Raw genomic sequence first — 18,803 nt, 5'->3', positions numbered from 1 at the left:
GCGATAGCTGGGGATATTATTGGCCTTCTCTTGGTTTTTACAATTCAAAGAAATTGAATTGTATTGGGGCGCTGCCTTTTTTCACGACTCGAAAGAAGAGCATTGGACAGGACCTTATTTAATCACTTTTTTGGAGTGAATTTCGAAACAGGAAAAGGAACACGTGAAAAAATTTGGAGTGGTTTGGGCGCTGAACAAAATTGAAGAGTGGAGCAAAAAGAGAGTTTAAGCGAGCTTACAGAAAAATCTGTAAGCGAGCGAAAATTTGTGTTCACGAGCGGCTTTTTAGAACCGTTTTTTTTTTTAATAATTTGTGGTTTCACAGCTTGATTATGATATTGTAATATTTTTAGGGATGTGTTGATATTGTTTTGCAGGTTTCTGGTCAATAATATGAATTTTATACCATTTTGCAGGTTTTCCGGCTATTTTGCTGAATTTAAGGTGAATTTTGGCAAATTTTTGCATTTTGTTTTGTTATACTGATTTGTATTGGCTTTGAATAGACGCATATTAGTCATGGATACCAATTTTGTATACAATTAATTACAGTTTTTTTGGTATTAAACAATTTTTTCATTAAAAAAATTGACAATTAACTGAGAAATTTCAAGTTATTTTTCTTAATTTTTTTGCTGATATTCGAGTTTTTATCTAATTGTAGAAAAAATCTCAGTACAATTTACCTGCCTAATGTTTTGCAAGCTTTTCAATACTCTATTTGCTCCAATGAACGGTTTTTGGCTCTATGTGCTCTCGTAAAATCAAAAATGCATTTATTTTAAAGATTTTGTTTCAAGTTGTTTTTAAGTTTCCTTTGTTTTCTTCAAAGTTTTATAGCTTTGGGGATGCTTATTGTCTGAAATAGTTGTTTTTCGATTTTAAGAAGTCTGCGAGTTTTTTTGCTGAAATTTGCAGAAATCTTCTCATTGTGTGCTTTTTGCTACATTTTACTGTTCCAGCTTTTGATAGAAATTTTTCAAGGGGTGTTGTTGGAATTTAGTTAGTGCAGTTTTTAACGACAGATTTCTACTTTTTTCGTTTTTTTCGTTCTTCGTTTTCACTTTTATAAATCGACAAGGTTTTACATTGGTAAGCGCTTGATCAGAAGCACTATTGAAAAGTTTTCTAAAACAATGATTTGGATTCAGCATAATGGCAATTGATCCATAAATTCTGACTAATTTTTAAAGCGAATATATTTGGTTTTCTTCTTCATTTCCTCCGTTTTCTCCCATTGAAAAATGTGTGTTTTGTTTTTTTCTCTCAGTTTGCAGTGGTCCAAAGAATTAAAACTAAACGTATCGCATGGGTTTTGCCAAAAATTGTTCTTTAAAACTTTCAACTTAACGTGAAAGTTTTATCACATGCTTCATCGTCTTTTCTGGTCAGATACTTCTTCATTGCTCTTTTTCATTTTCTTGATATAAAGTGATTAGTGTAATTCAGTTGGATAAACATATTAGTTATTTTGGTCACTCAGTAGAATAAGTTTTATGTTAGTTTGGGGGCGTTAGTTTTTTTCCTTGGAGTCGTTTCCGCAATTCTTCCGGCTATGTTTAAGATCTATTCGCATCATGTTCTCATGATTTGTGAAGTCTAATTGGAGTAGTGATTTTGGTAATGCCGAAACAGGAAGTAAAGCGACAAAGCGCATGGCTGTGCGGCACGATCTTTTTCACTCTAATTTTAAAGTAGAGCGAGAAAACGTTGTTTGAACCAAATTGCTTTTTCTCGCTATTGATATTTTGTTCACATGCGGGGATTTGACTTTGAATTTTCTTTTTTTAAAAAACTTTTTGATCTGATTTTTTTCCGGAAATGCTTTTCCCAATTCATTCATAGTCCGTTCCAGGTCTAGTTTTTGTTTAGTCATTGAACATTCTTTGAATTGTCTGAGGCCTTATCCCGCCATGTTATTTTGTCGTAAAGCTTTTTGGTACATGTGATGTCACAACCACTTAAAATCTGTTTTTTCTTCCTTCATTCATGCAATTTCAACAGAAGTCCGTGCGTGACGTCATTTTTCACTCTTAGTGGAGCGAGGTCTTTTTTGTTCATTCGCGTGATTAAGTTTATTGTCACGCGTGACTTATCCCGCTCTCACAAATGACTTCTTGACTCTGGCCCTGTCTTTTCTATACTTTAATTCAAAGAAATAAGGTCAAGTGATTGCGTATCACTCTAATTGGAGGTCATTTGAGACTGCAAATTTTTTATGACTGCAGATCTATGAAGCTATTGCGGCTGTTTTCTGGCAATCTGCCAGCTATGTATCCATATTTTTTACATAAAACAAAGAAAAAATTATATCAGAAAGAAAAAAAAGTTTCACATCATCATTATTGAGCATTTGTTGACGGCATGAGGTCTATATCAAAACTCAAGTAACTAATGAAATCACTAATAAAATCTTAAGCCTAACCAACTAGAGTCGGAGGAATTATTCTCGAACGACTGGAAAGTTCTGAATTCTACTTAAACTTCTTCAGTAGTCGAAGAATGGACGTGCAAGGGGGCAAACGAGGGTTTTCAGATGTCACTATTAGAAGGTATTATAGCAATATAGCAAATTATTCGGATTTAGAAAAGATTAAAGAAAACAAATTATTTTTGAAAGAAATCCATGTATACACACTAAACAAAGTTCAGGTAAATTTACCTGAACCAAGTTCAGGTAACTAGAAGTTCAGGTGAAGTTCAGGTGTAAAAGCACCTGAAATACACCTGAACTGTATTTCAGGTAAATTTTCATCTGAACAAGTTCAGGTGTGGTTACCTGAAAATACCTTTTTTTCATTCAGCAGTGAAACAAAAATTTAGCAGTAAACTAAAACACAATACAAATAGAAACTTTAAAAGAAACATCAACACATTTATTAGGCAGTGTCCAGCTTTTTTTAAATTTTGCAAAGTTACGGATAAATTTATCATAAAATTTTCCCACTCTTTAGCTCCACTGATGTTTCTAGTTCAAAGCAGTATTTTTGGAACCATTAGGGGTTTCTGAAATGAACAACCACAGCGAAGTTTTAAACTAACGGTTTAAAGAAACTTTAAAATTTTTGAAATCATAACAACAGGAAACGCAGTGGTTTTAAAGTGGATCAACTTGAATCCAATCTCTCTTCCTTATAAATTAAATCAAAAACTAGTTTTCCTGCGTATAATAAACCTCTGGAAAACTGGATTACACAAATATAGAAATGGTAACGTATGGTCCTCATTTAGCTTCCATTTCTTTAAAGTCTTTCAGAATCAGATTGATATTCTTTTTAATTATAACTAATTCTATTTTCCTACATAAGCACTGCTTCAAAACCCCGGTCCTTCAAAAACTGAAATCTATTTGTTAGTTTTAGGTACAGGATTCCGAAACAGGGCTCTCTACAACTTATAGGGGGCGAAACAAACATTTATGTAACTATTTCTTGCTGTTTTTTAAGTTTCGCAAAGTTACGGTTAAGTTTGAAATAAAGGTTTGCCACTCTTCAGCCCTACTGATGCTTCTAGGTCGATCAAATAATTTAAGAGCCATTCGGGGTATATTAAGCGGATATCAATACTGAAATTTTAGAAAAACGGTTTAAAGAGACTTTAATTTCTTTAAATCATAACAACATGAAATGCAGTGGTTTTAAAGTGGATCAACCTGAATCCAATCTCTCGTCCTTATGTTTTAGAACAAAAACTAATATTCCTGCACAAAATAGATCTCTGGAAAATGGGATTACACTAATATAGAAGCGGTAACTTCATATGGTCCTCATTTAGCTTCCATTTTTTATAGTCTGTCAGGTTCAGATTGATTTTTGTTTTAATTGGAACTGATTCCATTCTCCAACATAAGCACTGCTTCATAACCCTGTCCGTCGAATTCAAACTTGTTTGTTATATCTAGGTAAATTTTTCCGAATTTGGGTTCTCTGTTTTATTAAGGGGACAAAACAAACATTTATGGAACAGTTTCCAGCCGTTTGTTGAGTTTCGCAAAGTTACTGTTAAGTTTAATATAAGATTTTCCCTCTCTTCAGCCCTACTGATGTTTCTAGATTGAACAAGTATTTTTGGAACCAGAAAGGGTTTTTGAGGTGAACACCGACAGTTAAGTTTCAAAATAACGGTTTTCAGCAACAATGAAATTTTTAAAATCATAGCAACCTGAAACGCAGTGGTTTTAAAGTGCATCAAATTGAATTGAAGAATTCTCCCATATATTTCCAATCAAAAACAATAACTCCTGCATAAAGTCCTCATTTAGCTTCCATTTCTTTACTGCCTTTTTGAATCAGATTGATATACTTTTTAAATCGAACTTATTCGAGTTTCCATTATAAGCACTGCTTCGAAACCCTGTACGTCGAACTGAAGTTTGTCTTCTGATTTTAGGTACATGTTTCCTGAATTGGGCTCTGTACAATTTTTAGAGGACAAAATAAGTTCAGGTGTTTTTTTCAGGTAAATTTCAGGTAAGTTCAGGTAAAATTTCAGGCAGTGATACCTGAAGTTTTTAGGTAAATTTCAGGTATTTTCAGGTGTGTTCAGGTATGGTTCAGGTGACTTTTTTTGGTGTGTATTGATTTCCCCATAGTTATTGTCGGCAAATGAGTAAAGCTGCCTAAAATTGTGAATGAGATATACCGTGAGATACTTTGCGATATAATTTTTTTGGATTTAGCGCTGCGAAATCGCTCCTAGTTTAGCTTGACGGAAAGGCTTTAATTTGGCTAAACTAAATGCGGATTTCTGGATCCAAAAATTCTTGTGATGGATATTGGTGAATTAGCGGAGCGAAATTTCTTTAAATTTGACTATATTTCTGACAACCGTATTTGCAAAACGAAAATGATTTTAAAAGAGATACAACTGAAATTTAAATCGAAAATGAGGTGGATCCAGGACGTAACAGTTAATGGAAAATTTTAAACAGACAGCCTAATATGTCTAAAACAATTTGAATAAGAATTGTGAACCGGGAATATTCTAAAAATATATTTATCGTTGCTTTCATCCCACACTTGTGCTTTTTTCTACTTTAGATTATATTTGTATTTAATCAACAGGGAAAGGTAAAAACAAATCCATAGTTGTTCAATTTTTTAATAACCATCAGCGAGATTTAGTATGGTATAATCGTAATTCGTTTCTTGATCTGGTTTCTGGGGCAAAAATTCACATAAACGAGCGTCTAGCAAAAAGTGATAGAGACTTGTGCAGCAATTGCAGAAAGGAAAAAAATCTCAAAACCATGAACAACAACCAACAACGGTTTAAGTTCTCAGAAAACGATACAACTTGGTATCCAGTTAACAGTGGACATCAGGTTGTTTTCCTTGTGGAAACTAATGATAATACTAAAACAGAATGAAGTATGGAAACAGTGGAGACGTTGGCAATGGGTCCTTATGTAAATAAGAAAACACCTTTGAAAAGAAGTCGGCAGGCGGCTTTTCAATCACCTCAAGGAAGTTTTCAAAGGCATTGTGGTACAAAATAAATCGACAAGCTTGACAAGTTATGCTGCCTGACTGAAAAAGAATTCAATTTTTTGGCTAAAAAAGAGTCTCCACCATTAAACAAAAGTAAAAACTTGAACGATGAATGCATCAACTTCTCGAATAATCTGAGCAGTGAAGAGAATTCCTTGTAGCCTTTATACATAAATGATTCCAAGAAAAAAAGCCATTGATACTAAGAACAAAAGCGAAACTTTTTTGGGTTTAAACATTCAGTCTTTTAAACTCCATCAAGTTGAATTAATAGTTTTCCTTGGTACATTAGAAAAAAATTCTGATGTTAATGCTTTAACTGAGACATGGTGAAAAGATATTGATAAACCTGACAATTATGATCTACCAGGTTGTCAGATAATAGTGTCAAAACCAAGAAAAAGCGCTAGGCGAAAATCGGGAGGAGTAGCATTTTACATTAGAGATAATCGTCAATATACGATACAGGACACTAACACAGAAATTGAATGCTCTATAGTACAAGTGAAATATAAAGAAAAATGTTTGCACAATCTTTGTGTCATTTATAAACCTCCGTCTTTGAGCTTAACTGGTTTTGGACCAAAGCTGGGAAACGTTTTACACATTTTCAAAATTTCAAAAGAAGAAAATTTGATTTTTGCTGATTTCAGCATAAATATTTCAAAGTGAGAAAAAATCACAAAAGAGTAGGAGAATCAGTTCAGATTATTTAATTTCCAAGAACAAAATTCATTCCTACAAGCGTTATCAAAAAATCAAAGATTTGAATTGATCATATAATCACAGATACAAACACAATACGCTATCGATGGCAATAAGCGATCATTTTTTTATTAACTCTTGAAATTTTTGTATCAAGTTTAAAAATGAAGAGCGTTCAATCATCAGTACTCATACGAAATTTGAAAACAAGACCAAGCACTGATTTGTTTATTGTCTGAGATCAGAATATCAAAATAATTCCTGAAAATTTGATTGCTAATGATAAAATAAGTACAATAATCAAGAAAATTAATGAAATTTTGAAAAATATGCCCCTGAAAATACTTGCGAAACAATTGATGTTCCTATATCTGCAAGCTGGATTATAGTTGAAATCAAAAACGCCATTGTAACGAAAGAAAAATAGTTTCAAAAAAAGATAGCAGAGCCTATATTGAAATCCAATTCAGATATAAATAAATACCGAACAAGTTTACTAGCTTGATAAGAAATGGAAAATAAGATGATAGTTTAAAAAACTAGGCAAAAATCCGAGCCCAAAATTGATTTATAGGACACTAAAAGTTCCAAAAGTTCCAAAGTCATCTGCAAAATTTATAACAAGAAAAGCAGCTATAATATCCGCTATAATGAGAAAAACGATGGTATTCATCAAACAAATGAGTTAGCGGCTACAAAAGTTTTGCAGAAACTGAAAATCAAGAAAAGTACTGATCATGATGAAATCTCAAACAAAATTTTGAAGTGTTGTTCTCCCAATATTGAATGTCATCTTGCAAGAGCCATTATTTAATGTTTGCGAGAGCGTTTTTTCCAAGATTCATCAAAAATAGCCAAAATATTACCCTTATAAAAAGAAGAGAGAAAACTGACCATGGTAATTGCAGACCTATCAGCTTACAGTAAGTAAAGTTCTGGAGAAGATCTTACAGAAGAATTTGATAAAATTTTTTATAAAAATTTTTTGCTAGCGAACAAACAGTTTAGCATTAGATCTAAAATGCCATGTGTGCATGAAGTTACCACCATAACGGAGTATATTCAGAACCGTAATTAATAACAAATCAACAGGGCAAGCTTGTTTTATTGACTTAAGCAAACCTTTCGAATGATATGTTGTTACTGAAACTAATAAGATATGGATTTATAGGTCCAGTTATGGAGCTATTAGAAGTTATTTAACTGGTCGCACTCAGTTTGTCAGATCAAAAAAAGACAGAAAAGCAAATAGTTTGTAGCGTACCACCGAGCTCTGTTCTTGGCCCTTTTTTCAATTTGTGTATGAATAATCTCTCCGCAGTTTGTAAAGAGTGCACTTTAGTAATGTTCGCAGATGATAATAGCGTTGTTTTTGCGAGTAGTGACAATAATTCACCTCTACAATTGGACGTTGAAATATTTTGCAACTGGTTTATCACTAACAAATTAACTATTAATTTTGACAAAAGTGAAGCTACAGATTTCGGGAAACCCAAAAGAGAAAAACTGAAACCCAAAGTAAGCTCTAGATTACAAAACATCTTGTAAGTATTTAGGAATCTACATGGATAAAAAATTTAACGTTCCGTGATCACGTCGATTTTGTTGTTACGAAAATGAACAATTTCTGCGGACTAATGAATCGGGTACGAAATTTTTATCAAAGAAAGTGTTTTCCAATGTTTGATAACTCTTCTACCAAGTCGGGTCTATTAGTCTATAAAAACACAAGCGAAAAGAACAATGAAAAAATTGATAGAGTTCAACGAAAAATCATTCGAGCATTTTTTTTCAGGAAAAATATGAATGCTTAGTTTTTACACTAATTGATAACAAGATACATACTGTATACGAACTTTATGTGATAGAAACTGTAAAAAATTTTTCAAACAATTGAGATCCGAATCTCCGCTACAATATATAATTCCGCAAAGTCTAGCAGTCATTAAAAAACAAATGAGTTGGAATTTAAGAGACCTATTTTCCAAACTACTTCCGAAAACCACAAAAAACAAAAAACGATTAGCTAACTCGTTGAAATTGACATATAATAGGCTAAAACAGCTGATTTTAATACCTGAAAATATTCATTGCTTTAGTTTTCAACAAGTAAAGGCACATATATCAAAAAGGAATGAGCTTTACATAAAAGATAATACGGATATTTTTTTCTGTATTAATAACTTTTAATACACTTCAGCAAGACGACATCATTTTAATTTGGGATTGTGACATTTTGTGCAAATATGGGCACAGACTTGATGATCAATTATGCTCATTTTGGGTCCTAATTGGATTGTAATTGGAGATGATTATTTGAATTGTTCTCCAATACTCTCCAATTGAATTAACTATTCTTTTTATATGTTCCGTTGGTCAAAGCTAACATCTCATTATTACTGCTTTCTTTCGCTTTGCCTTTTCGTGACAAGTTGCGCAAATAAAATTTTGAACTTGTCTTTTTGATTTCTGAAAATTAAAATGAGCATTTCTCTAAGCGATTCAGATAAAATATTTCAATTTTGCTGCCCATCTAAAATTATTTTTCTGAACTTTTGCTCAGCATTTGCTTTGCGAGTACAATCTTGTTTCTCACCCTCACCACGAGTTCATTAAAAATTAATTTTTCTTTCTTATCTTTATTGAAACCAAATTTACATTCACAGATTGGCCGTGCACCCAGAGGTGCATTTCATGTAACTGATTAATTTTTAAGAAGTTGGGCCTCTTTTTTTAAACTTGAGACGATAAACCGGCTGATTCGTTCAAACAATGCACACCAAATTGAATTTTTTCAACAAAACTTGATTGAACAGTTTTATCGAGAAAAAATGCCGCAACGGATCTAATTTGAGTTGGCTCAAATATTCCCCCAGAAAACAAATTTTCGACAGTTTATATCAAATTGTTACTTTAATGACCCTAAATTTAGTCCTGTTAATAGTCAAATGTGTTAGCTTCGCCGATTTACTAAATTCCATAAAGGATGTGAATACACGAAAAAACTCAAATTATCCACCTGGCAACAAATCATTATTTTTCTCTTCTCTAATCCAAAACTTGGTTCATATAATTTAGTTACCAAATTTAATAATTCAAAAACTCCATTTAAAAAGAAATTCATAAAATGAAATCAAACAAAATCCGCTTTTTCGACCAAGATTGCAAATACCAAAATCAAGTGAAACTTATCTAACACAAAAACCAAAGCACTGAACACATACATGCATCTTCAAAAAAGCATAGCTATAACAACCATAACTTAAATAAAATGCAACAGAAACATTGCTCAGTTGATAAGACGTTGCTTTCACCAACAATTTTCAATTTTTGTTTCTACTAGGACCTTTTCTATAAACAATATGCAAACAAAACGACGCCAAGGAAAGAACTCAAAAAATTTTCCGTCACACAATTAAAATTTCTTTCGAAATTGCGAAATCAATATTTTGATAGGAACAATGTTTTTTGAACAATATGAATTATATTAAGCACGATGAACATACTTGGCGTCCTCTGGTTTCACTGAATACTTTATACAGGAGCTACAGTTAAAAACATTTTGATATTGAAAAAAAATCATGTTTTCGAACACTTTTGTCGCTAACAAAATGGCAACGATTATCATCATTATTACATAACACTAACTTTTTTTTACATTGCTGTAGATCATATAAGCAATGTGGTATACTATTTTATCATATAGGTTTGCTTGCAAAAAATTATAATGAACTTTACTTAAACAGCTTTACTTCACTTATGATTGAGTTCAAGGTTGTTCGAATTGTTTTCCGGTGACAATGAAGAGGGGTTCAATATGCCTACTTCTACGCTAGAGAAGAATTATTAAAACTTTTTATGACCAATACAAAGACTGACATAGGAAATTCGAAAACAATGCTGGAGCAGTTTTGAATCAAATTTCACCAGCGAAAAGCCACGATTTAAATTAATTTCAAAACAGTCTCATCCGCAGATTTTTATTCATATTTTTGTTTTGTGATTATTTGGTTCTTGCAAAACCACAATTAGAAAATAAGTTGAAACTTTTATTGAAGCAGCCCCTTTAACATTTATTAGATTTTAAAAAAAATGATAACTCTCATTTCCTTCTCGATATTAAGCATAACCATTAGACTAGAATGATCGCATAATCTTTTCACAGATGTCGTAAAATGTTCTCTATTGGATTATTCAGTGTCTTTATTCAGGAAGTTAATCAACTGAAATTGTGATTATACAAATATGCAGTCAACATGGCTGAGACTGAAAAGCTTATAAAAACATAAACCGACTAATGTCGGAAGAAATATTCTCGAACGACAGGCGGGTGAGAAAACAGTTAACCATGCCGGGATTCGAACCATGGAGCTCACGATTGCTGACTAGAAGCACTGTCCACTCGGCTATCAGTCCCTTCTTTTTCCTAGGCTGCAACCGATTTTATTTTAGCAACAAGCTTTACTTCGGAGTGAGAGCAATAGAGATCGCTCAAAGATGAAGAACAGAATTGTGAAAGTCACCTGAGAATACAAAGAATATTCTAGAAGAAACAGCCAAATATAGACCGAAACGTTAACAATAATTGCTATGAACTTCGTTTAAGAGCAATTAAACAGTGTATAACATTGAGGTATCGTACATTTCATTTCAAAACCCTTGGATTTTGTAAATAGTTCAATTAAATTTTCATGTTTCTAATAAGACAGATCTTATACACAGTTCCTATGAGCCTTTCAGTCTCAGACAAGTTGACTTTATATTTATATAATCAGAGTCTCAGTTTATTAACTTCCTGAATAAAGATACTGAAGGATCTAATAGAGATCATTTTACGATAGCAGTGAAAAAATTACGCGACCAATCGAATGGTTTTGCTGAATATTGAGAAGGAAAGTTCTCTGGAATTGAGTTGCCAATTTTTTATATAATAAGTGTTGATTGTGCTGCTTCAGTAGAAATTTCATTTTATATTCTGGGCGTTATTTTGTAACAACACAATATTTACAAAAAGAAAATAAGGAAAAGAGACTTTTGAAATAAATTTTTACCTCTCGTTTCAACAAATCAAACTAGCCTATAAACAGATTGACAGTACATATCTTAAAATCTCTTAGAAGAAAACTCTTATATGTAGTTCCTATCTTGTGAAGTCTTTTACGACAGATCAAATCTTTCTGTATCATAAAATTTAAGATTTTATTGGACGGACTTTACCCCTTATAGGTCTTGATCTGTCTCATAAGACATTCTTTTTCCTAAAATAAATTTTAAGATTTGTTTTGATTTATAAGATTTTTAAAAAGTATGGGTAAACATAGGAAGAAACGATAACTTAAACTGTAGGCAAGAGTCGTTGCATTGATGACAGCCTCGGGAAGGCGACGTTGTTTGGCTTAAATTCTTTCGATACTAAGATGGAAATAATGGAAAAAATAAACTAACTTAATTGATGCAAAATGAAAGGATAGTTGGACTGCGCTTGCTGCAACTACATACGAATTTTCTTTCAGCCTTACGTAATTCTTTTTGTAAAACCAAATAATTTAACGGCCTGAATAAAAGTCCAAGAGGTAAATATTGAATGGCTTCAATTGTGCTAAAGATAAATTGAGACTTCACAACATAATAGTTAAATTTATTAAGTTATAAATTATAACTAGCCGCACCAGTTTGGTCAACAGGTCTCGCTTTTGTATTTCTCTCAATTTCTTGATATTTGATCGTGAACTAGATACCGTTTGTGAAATAGTTTCCGCCAGTTTGAACAAACCTAAATTTATGTCAAGCTTTGCGGCGAAATTAGTGTCCAAAATAGAATATATTACCAATATGAGAGAAACTCAATCGTTATTTATTGGTCATACGGTTCAAATAATGCACGGCCCAATTTTCAATTGAGCTCAAAGTAATATTAAGCTTGGTTTGAAAGGGTAAAATTAGTTCAAGTATAACTTTTAGTTCACGCCACACTTGATCCGTAATTCTACGACGCGTGAGCCAAAGATCCTACCCCTGGCCGAGAGTGCACGATTGTGTCAGGGAGTTGAGACCCCGCTCATCCACATTCTTGACTTAATCGGCTACCAAATGATAAATAGATAGAAAATTTTCTAAAGTATACATATGGTTCGATAAACAACTATTGGAATAAAATAATGTCACGTTGGAGGGCAGATGAAACTTGTTATTAGGACTACTAGAAAAGACAGTAAAAATCAAGTAACGAACATTAATTACCACCAAAACTCGATGTCTATTCTGAAAAAAAATTATAACAAAATTAACTCACATCAGATAAAACTCGAACAAAATAAATATAATTCATTAGAAAAGGTATGAGACTTGTCCTCGATCGAGTGGGTAACAGGTAGAAAAAAAAGAGCAAAAGGTGCGAAGATCAAAAAAACGTTTCTAAATTTGAAAACAATTAATTGCAAAGTGGTTATTATCATTGGTAATTAACTGAAGTCAATAAATGTTCATTTAAATTTCGATAGGAAGCAATTGAGAGAACCCAATCATTATTTTTTGGTCATACGTTTCAAATAATGCACGGCCCAATTTTCAGTTGAGCTCAAAGTAATTCAAGTACAATTTTAGTTCACACACGTGATCCGTAATTTTATGACGCGTGAGCCAAGCATCCTACCCCTAGTCGAGGGTGCACGATGGTGTTAAGAAGTTGAGTTCCAACAAATAGGCTCGGTTATGTGTTTACGCACATAAAGTTCCGACCCTGCTCATCCACATTCTTGACTTAATCGGCTTCAATTAATGAAAAATCATATATATGAGATACAAAACTTTCGAAATCATATATATGCTTCAAAGAAGAACTAATGAAATAAAATTTTGACAAGTTGAGGGCCAAACAATTGTTGTTAATAGGACTACCAGAAAGGACAGTCGAAAAATCAAATGACAATCATTAATTACAATCAAAACTCGATGTCTAATTTAAGAAACTGAAAACAATATCAAACTCGTATCAGATAAAATCCGAACAAAATAATTTACCATATAACTTATTTGGAAAAAAAATTGAGGACTTGGTGCAATCGACTAGGTAACAGGTCGACAAAAAAGAGCAAAAAAAGTGCGAAGTTTAAAAACACGTTTCTTGTTTTGAAAACAATTACTTTCTACATATTAATTTTTTGCAGCCCTGATATTGATGCGCGCTTAAAAAACTATCAATTATTCAAAATGTTCCAAAATTGATCAATCTTGAAAAAAATTGTTATATCATAAATGAAGAATGCTCTTTGTATATTAATCGAGTTTAAATTTGCAAAAAAACGGCCTAAACTATATTTCCAGAAGACTCATAAAGAATGCGGGGATAAAAGTAGCTCTTTTTTATGCTCACAAAGAATATGACCGCAGTCCTAAGGTGTCTACTTCCAGAAAATTGGAAGATAGTTGAAAAAAATTTATATTTTGTCCCGTTTTTGACATAAAAGGTAAGAATTTTGAAATTTACCAAAAATTCTTGCCTAAAAACTTGGACGGAACAATTCGGCAACACTAAAGATAAAGTGTTAAAGATAAAATCAATAATACTACTAATAACAATTTTTAAAAATGTTAACAAAGGTGACAGAAATTCGATCAAAGATACGGAAAATGTGAATAAAAACAACAAAATATTGTCTACTATTCACAAACTTTAAAGCCTTGATAATTCTAAGTAATCAGGCAGAATCAACAAAATATTCATTTTCGTATTTTATGTAAAACGGACTTTCAATAATACCACTCAAAACTCTCTGCGATTATTATATTGACTGGCCAAAAATGACTGAAAAAAAGCCATTTGAGTATACAGTTGCTACTCCCACTAAGTTGTGTCAGAACAACAAGCCATTAGGTATGTGTACTTAAAAACACGACATCAGACCTATGTCAGAACCGATGGATGCCATTAACTATCATCCAATTTTGATTAATTTTTATCAACAAACAACAGGTCACGTAACAAATTCAAACTTTTAATCTATTTCAATCTGATTTTTGAGATAGCGTTTCCACAACCGATGCCTTTTTTCATAGAATCAGTTTACAAAAACATTGACTGAGGCAACATAGTCCAAATCACATTTTTAGATATCTCCAAATCGTTTAACTCAATATATCATAATAACCTGATAGATAAACAAAAACGGAAAATAAACGGCTCCCTTCTGGCCGAAAACTCTTGTCAGATCTGTACCCTTAATGAACCGTATTGTGACCTCAATTTATATAGAAAACAATCTTTGTACAGCTATTATTGTTGTAACGCTGAAAAGTGTGCTAGTGACACCTAATCGGTGCTTCTAGTAAAGTTAAAAAGATAAAATCTCTGGAATAAAACACATATCAGTTAGCCAACTACTTCGAAAAACAGAAATTCATTTTGACTTCTTTAAAAACAGAGTTAGAATGTTTCAGCAAATGAAATGATCAAAGAAACATGTCTCATGGCAAAATATTTTTACATGACAAAGTAATCAAAAAGTCTGATTAGGGTTATTACTTAGAAATTTTGATATCAGTTTTCTGAGTCAATAATAATAAGAATTAGGAAGCTAAGAAATGTAAGATCTGCGGTAGATGCGGTGATTGGATGTGAAATGTGCAGTTTTCAGTTTTTACACTCATGACACCAATAAAAGTTGCATCTTACAAAAGTTCGCCAAAACAAATTACCGCAAACCTTACAAAAATGCACAGCGATTCGACGCTAATGATGTGAGAACTTTTTGTGAAAAATAATTTCATTACACTATTTTTCTAAAAAAACTCGACCAACGCTCGAAAAACTAATACTTAGGGCGAGGAAGTTTTACAAATATCTTCTCTGTCAGAATCAACTTAATAAAAAATCAGCTATAAACAGGAATCCAAATTAGTTCCAGCGCTCATTTAGATGGACGTATGCTCCGATAGAGAAATAGAGTACAGAAGATTCCTGCACATTATGAGGTGTGCAACCCAAGATACCGCTGATCAGAAGAACCGCGGGGGATAGGACTGCCTACGGTCTGGAGAGTCTGACAGTAGCCCACTCAAGAGCTGCGTGGCCTGATTAGCCCACTGCCTGCGGTCTGAAAGTTCTGATCAGAGCTCCAACCAAACAAATGTCCTGAAAGTCTGACCATAGCGTGGTCTAAAGTCTGGGTTGTTGATGCGGACAGTCTGAACACAGTCCTTTCTAGAGTCTGTACGAATTTTCGGAAAGCTGACCAGAATCTTGAAAGTGTGCTCAAGACGAAGTAGTCCAGTCGAAAAACCAGCGAGTCTCCCCGAAAAAAATACGAAATAATTAAACCGCGATGTGTCTGTTTTTCTTTCAAGAGCGGTTCTCATATATATATATATATATATATATATATATATATATATATATATATATATATATATGTATATATATATATATATATATATATATATATATATATACATATATATATATATATATATATATATATATATATTATATATACATATATATATATATATATATATATATATATATATATATAATATATGTATATATATATATATATATATATATATATATATATATATATATATATATATATATATATATATATATATATATATATATATATCGTATTCCAATGGAGAACATTTATATAGATTTCAACAGACAGTTTAGCATCAATATTATTTTCCTAATTTTAGCGGGTCTGACCAGTAAGATAACGTAACTTTTGAATAAGATTTCAACTTTTTAACTGTTTCAGAAAAATTGTCATCACACAATTTACAACACTTACAAATGATAATAGTACGGTACTCAAATAGGCCAACATAATGAGTTTTTAACATAAAGAAACAAACTGAGGAGCACCATAATTGTCAGGGAAGTTTGCTGAGAAAAGGGGGACAATTTTGGCAACTGCTATGTGTCTGTCAGAAATTGAATTTAAAAACTGTTGACACCAAAAACTGAAAACATTCTTTTTTAAAGAAAATGATTGCTACAAGAGTTCAAAGGAGTTGCAAGATCTAAAAGACGACTGCATTGTTTTTCTCAATTTCTAAAATCTCACCTACTGTTTTTGTGAGATAAAACAAAGCGTGCGCTGACTTATTTTTGTTTTGAGCTCCAAACTGTGTTCGCTTTAGCCAACACTCTCGGCTGAAATATTCCATCAAGTGGAAGCATTTTCTCAAAATGTTTTTCAATTGTAGGTACAGCAGCAATAAGGTGATAATTTGTGAAATCGATTAGTATTCGGCTTTTGATGTAGATTGGTGGTGTCATATGTGCAAGTTTGTTTGAAATCAGTGGAATAAACGTTTTTATGAATGCAGTGATATTTTTTAAAAAAAACGTTGCAAATCGTTCCCACTGCGTCTCTTCTGATTTTCCCATCCTAAGCCCTGTAATTTATTTTGGACTAATTTACTGATAGATTGGCAAATTATCAATTTAACAGCACAAAAAAATGAATGATACAAAACTGAGCTTAATTTCATTATTGTTCATAAGAATTGTTTCTCCTTCGCATTTGGCTGAAAATTTGTTGAAGGTTTTCTGAAAGGTAAAGATCTCTGAGATCTTGTACCCAAGAGCTCCTATACTCGATTTGCTGTCCCTGAAAGTTTTTTAATCAAATTTTTGTGTCTAAGGTGCCATTGCTTCCTTGTTGTTTGATTTTTTAAATATTTCAAGTCAACATTCTCCAATGCACTGTTCAGTTACCACCAAAAAATTGCGATAATTTTACACAGGACATAGTTGACAAAAATGAAGGAATTGTGTTGAGCTGTTATATCAGGCAATCAAAAAAATAGTTTCTTTGATGGTTAACAAAAAAATCAAAAGCGACGAACATTGAAAGCATAGCCAGAAGATTGACGGAAAATAGCCACTTGTGGCATTCAATTGAACCGAAACAATTAAAGAAATAAGAAAAAGACCATCAGTCTTTTAATAGACCACTAGGCTTTTTGGTTAGATTCTGACTGTCATTTTACTGAGACACAAGCTCTCTATAATGAAGAAGCCATAATAGAGCTTTTCCGAAATTAATATTCGAAATCGTATACTCGAGGCTCTCATACTCAAGAATTAGTACATATACGTTTGGCACTACTTAGAAGAACACTATTAATCTGTAACTAGTGAATGTTCATAAAATTTAGGGTTCATTAAGTGAGTTCAGACGTCAATTTGTGAGCGAGGTAACTCACGCAATTGATCTAAAAGCAGAACAAATGACATCACGCAGACAAATTTTAAATGCAAAACAGTAAAAGTCACTGAAATTTAAAAAGTCAATGGTCACAAGAGTCGTCGATGGAGCCAACGAACTAAAAAAATATAGCAGGACAAGTCCTGACGTACAATTCAAAGAATTTCTCTTGATTAAACAAAAATTTAGACCTAGAACGGACTCAGTGAATTGGGAAAACCACTAGCCGCATGTGGGAAAACCACTATGAAATTTCTCAGTGAATTGGAAAAACCACTATGAATTTGCCGCATGTGAAAACCACTAGCGAGAAAGCGAATTTTTGTTCAAAAACTGTTTTCTTACTCTACTTTAAAACTAGAGCGAAAAAATTTCACACCGCAAAACCACTCACTTTTTTGCTCCACTTCCTATTTCGGCGTAACCAAAATCACAACTCCAATATCATGGAATTGTGTGAACAGATCTTAAAAAAAGACAGCGCCCCAATACAATTCTATTTTTTGAATTGCAAAAAACCACTATATTCCCAATAATAGCCGCTATCCCTTCGCGCCTATTAACAAATATAAATGCTTTCAAACCAGTGAACTCCAATTATATTTTGATTTTGATTTCTGTGAGCTTGAACATGCCGGCCGGCAGGACTTTATAATGACAAACATTTTTTACAGGATTTTCGATGCCATTTTCGTTTGGATATACAGCGCCAAACAAAATTATCCCACGTCTTAGTGAATTTTCTAAACAATCTACTTTGACGAAGAAGAGATTTTACTTAGTTCTAAAATTTATTTCTAACTGCCCATAAAACTGTGCTAATTTGTGATTTGCCTTATAATACGGTTTCAAGTTTCGCATACATTTATTTAGTGTTTTTAATTTTAACAGCTGCCTATAGCTTATATCCTGTTGCCTATCCTTATATCCTGAGTTTAATGTTTCCGGTTTATCTCCAGGAGAATACGTTTCAATGACAACGCTAATATCTTCAGGAGAACTGGTGAATAGGAATGAATGAGAATAGATATATAGATATTCAAGTGAAAATAGTTCTTCAAGTGAATACAAGAGTAGTATAAAAAAGTGACTAGAACCTCAACGGGGGGGACGGACACTTTTGGAAGCCTGATTTTCTCGGCCCAACAACACCGGGGTGGGACGTCTAATCTTTTTTTGAAATTTGAATAAAATGTCCCCCCTATATTACATATATACATATACACAATATATACATACATGCATATATATGTATATATATGTATATGTATGTATGTATGTATGTATGTATGTATGTATGTATGTATGTATGTATGTATGTATGTATGTATGTATGTATATATGTATATATGTATGTAGGTATATATGTATGTATGTATGTATTTATGTATGTATG

General features: G+C 32.5%; 1 protein-coding gene across 1 annotated transcript in view; it reads right to left on the bottom strand.

Moving 5' to 3' along the window:
- The window catches only part of LOC142336315 (folate-biopterin transporter-like), a 100,657-nt gene extending 88,875 nt beyond the window's left edge, over positions 1–11,782 (bottom strand). Inside the window, exon 1 of the mRNA XM_075385060.1 lies at positions 11,640–11,782. Within this exon, the coding sequence (XP_075241175.1) occupies position 11,640 (1 nt within the window). The 5' untranslated portion in view covers positions 11,641–11,782. The remainder of the gene's footprint in view (positions 1–11,639) is intronic.
- Positions 11,783–18,803: the final 7,021 nt, after the last annotated feature.

Source organism: Convolutriloba macropyga, chromosome 3 (genome assembly GCF_964194025.1).
Source record: "Convolutriloba macropyga chromosome 3, txConMacr16.3, whole genome shotgun sequence".
Lineage (NCBI taxonomy): Eukaryota > Metazoa > Xenacoelomorpha > Acoela > Convolutidae > Convolutriloba > Convolutriloba macropyga.
Note: the sequence above shows the minus strand (reverse complement) of the source record. Positions and strands in the feature narration are given on the sequence as shown.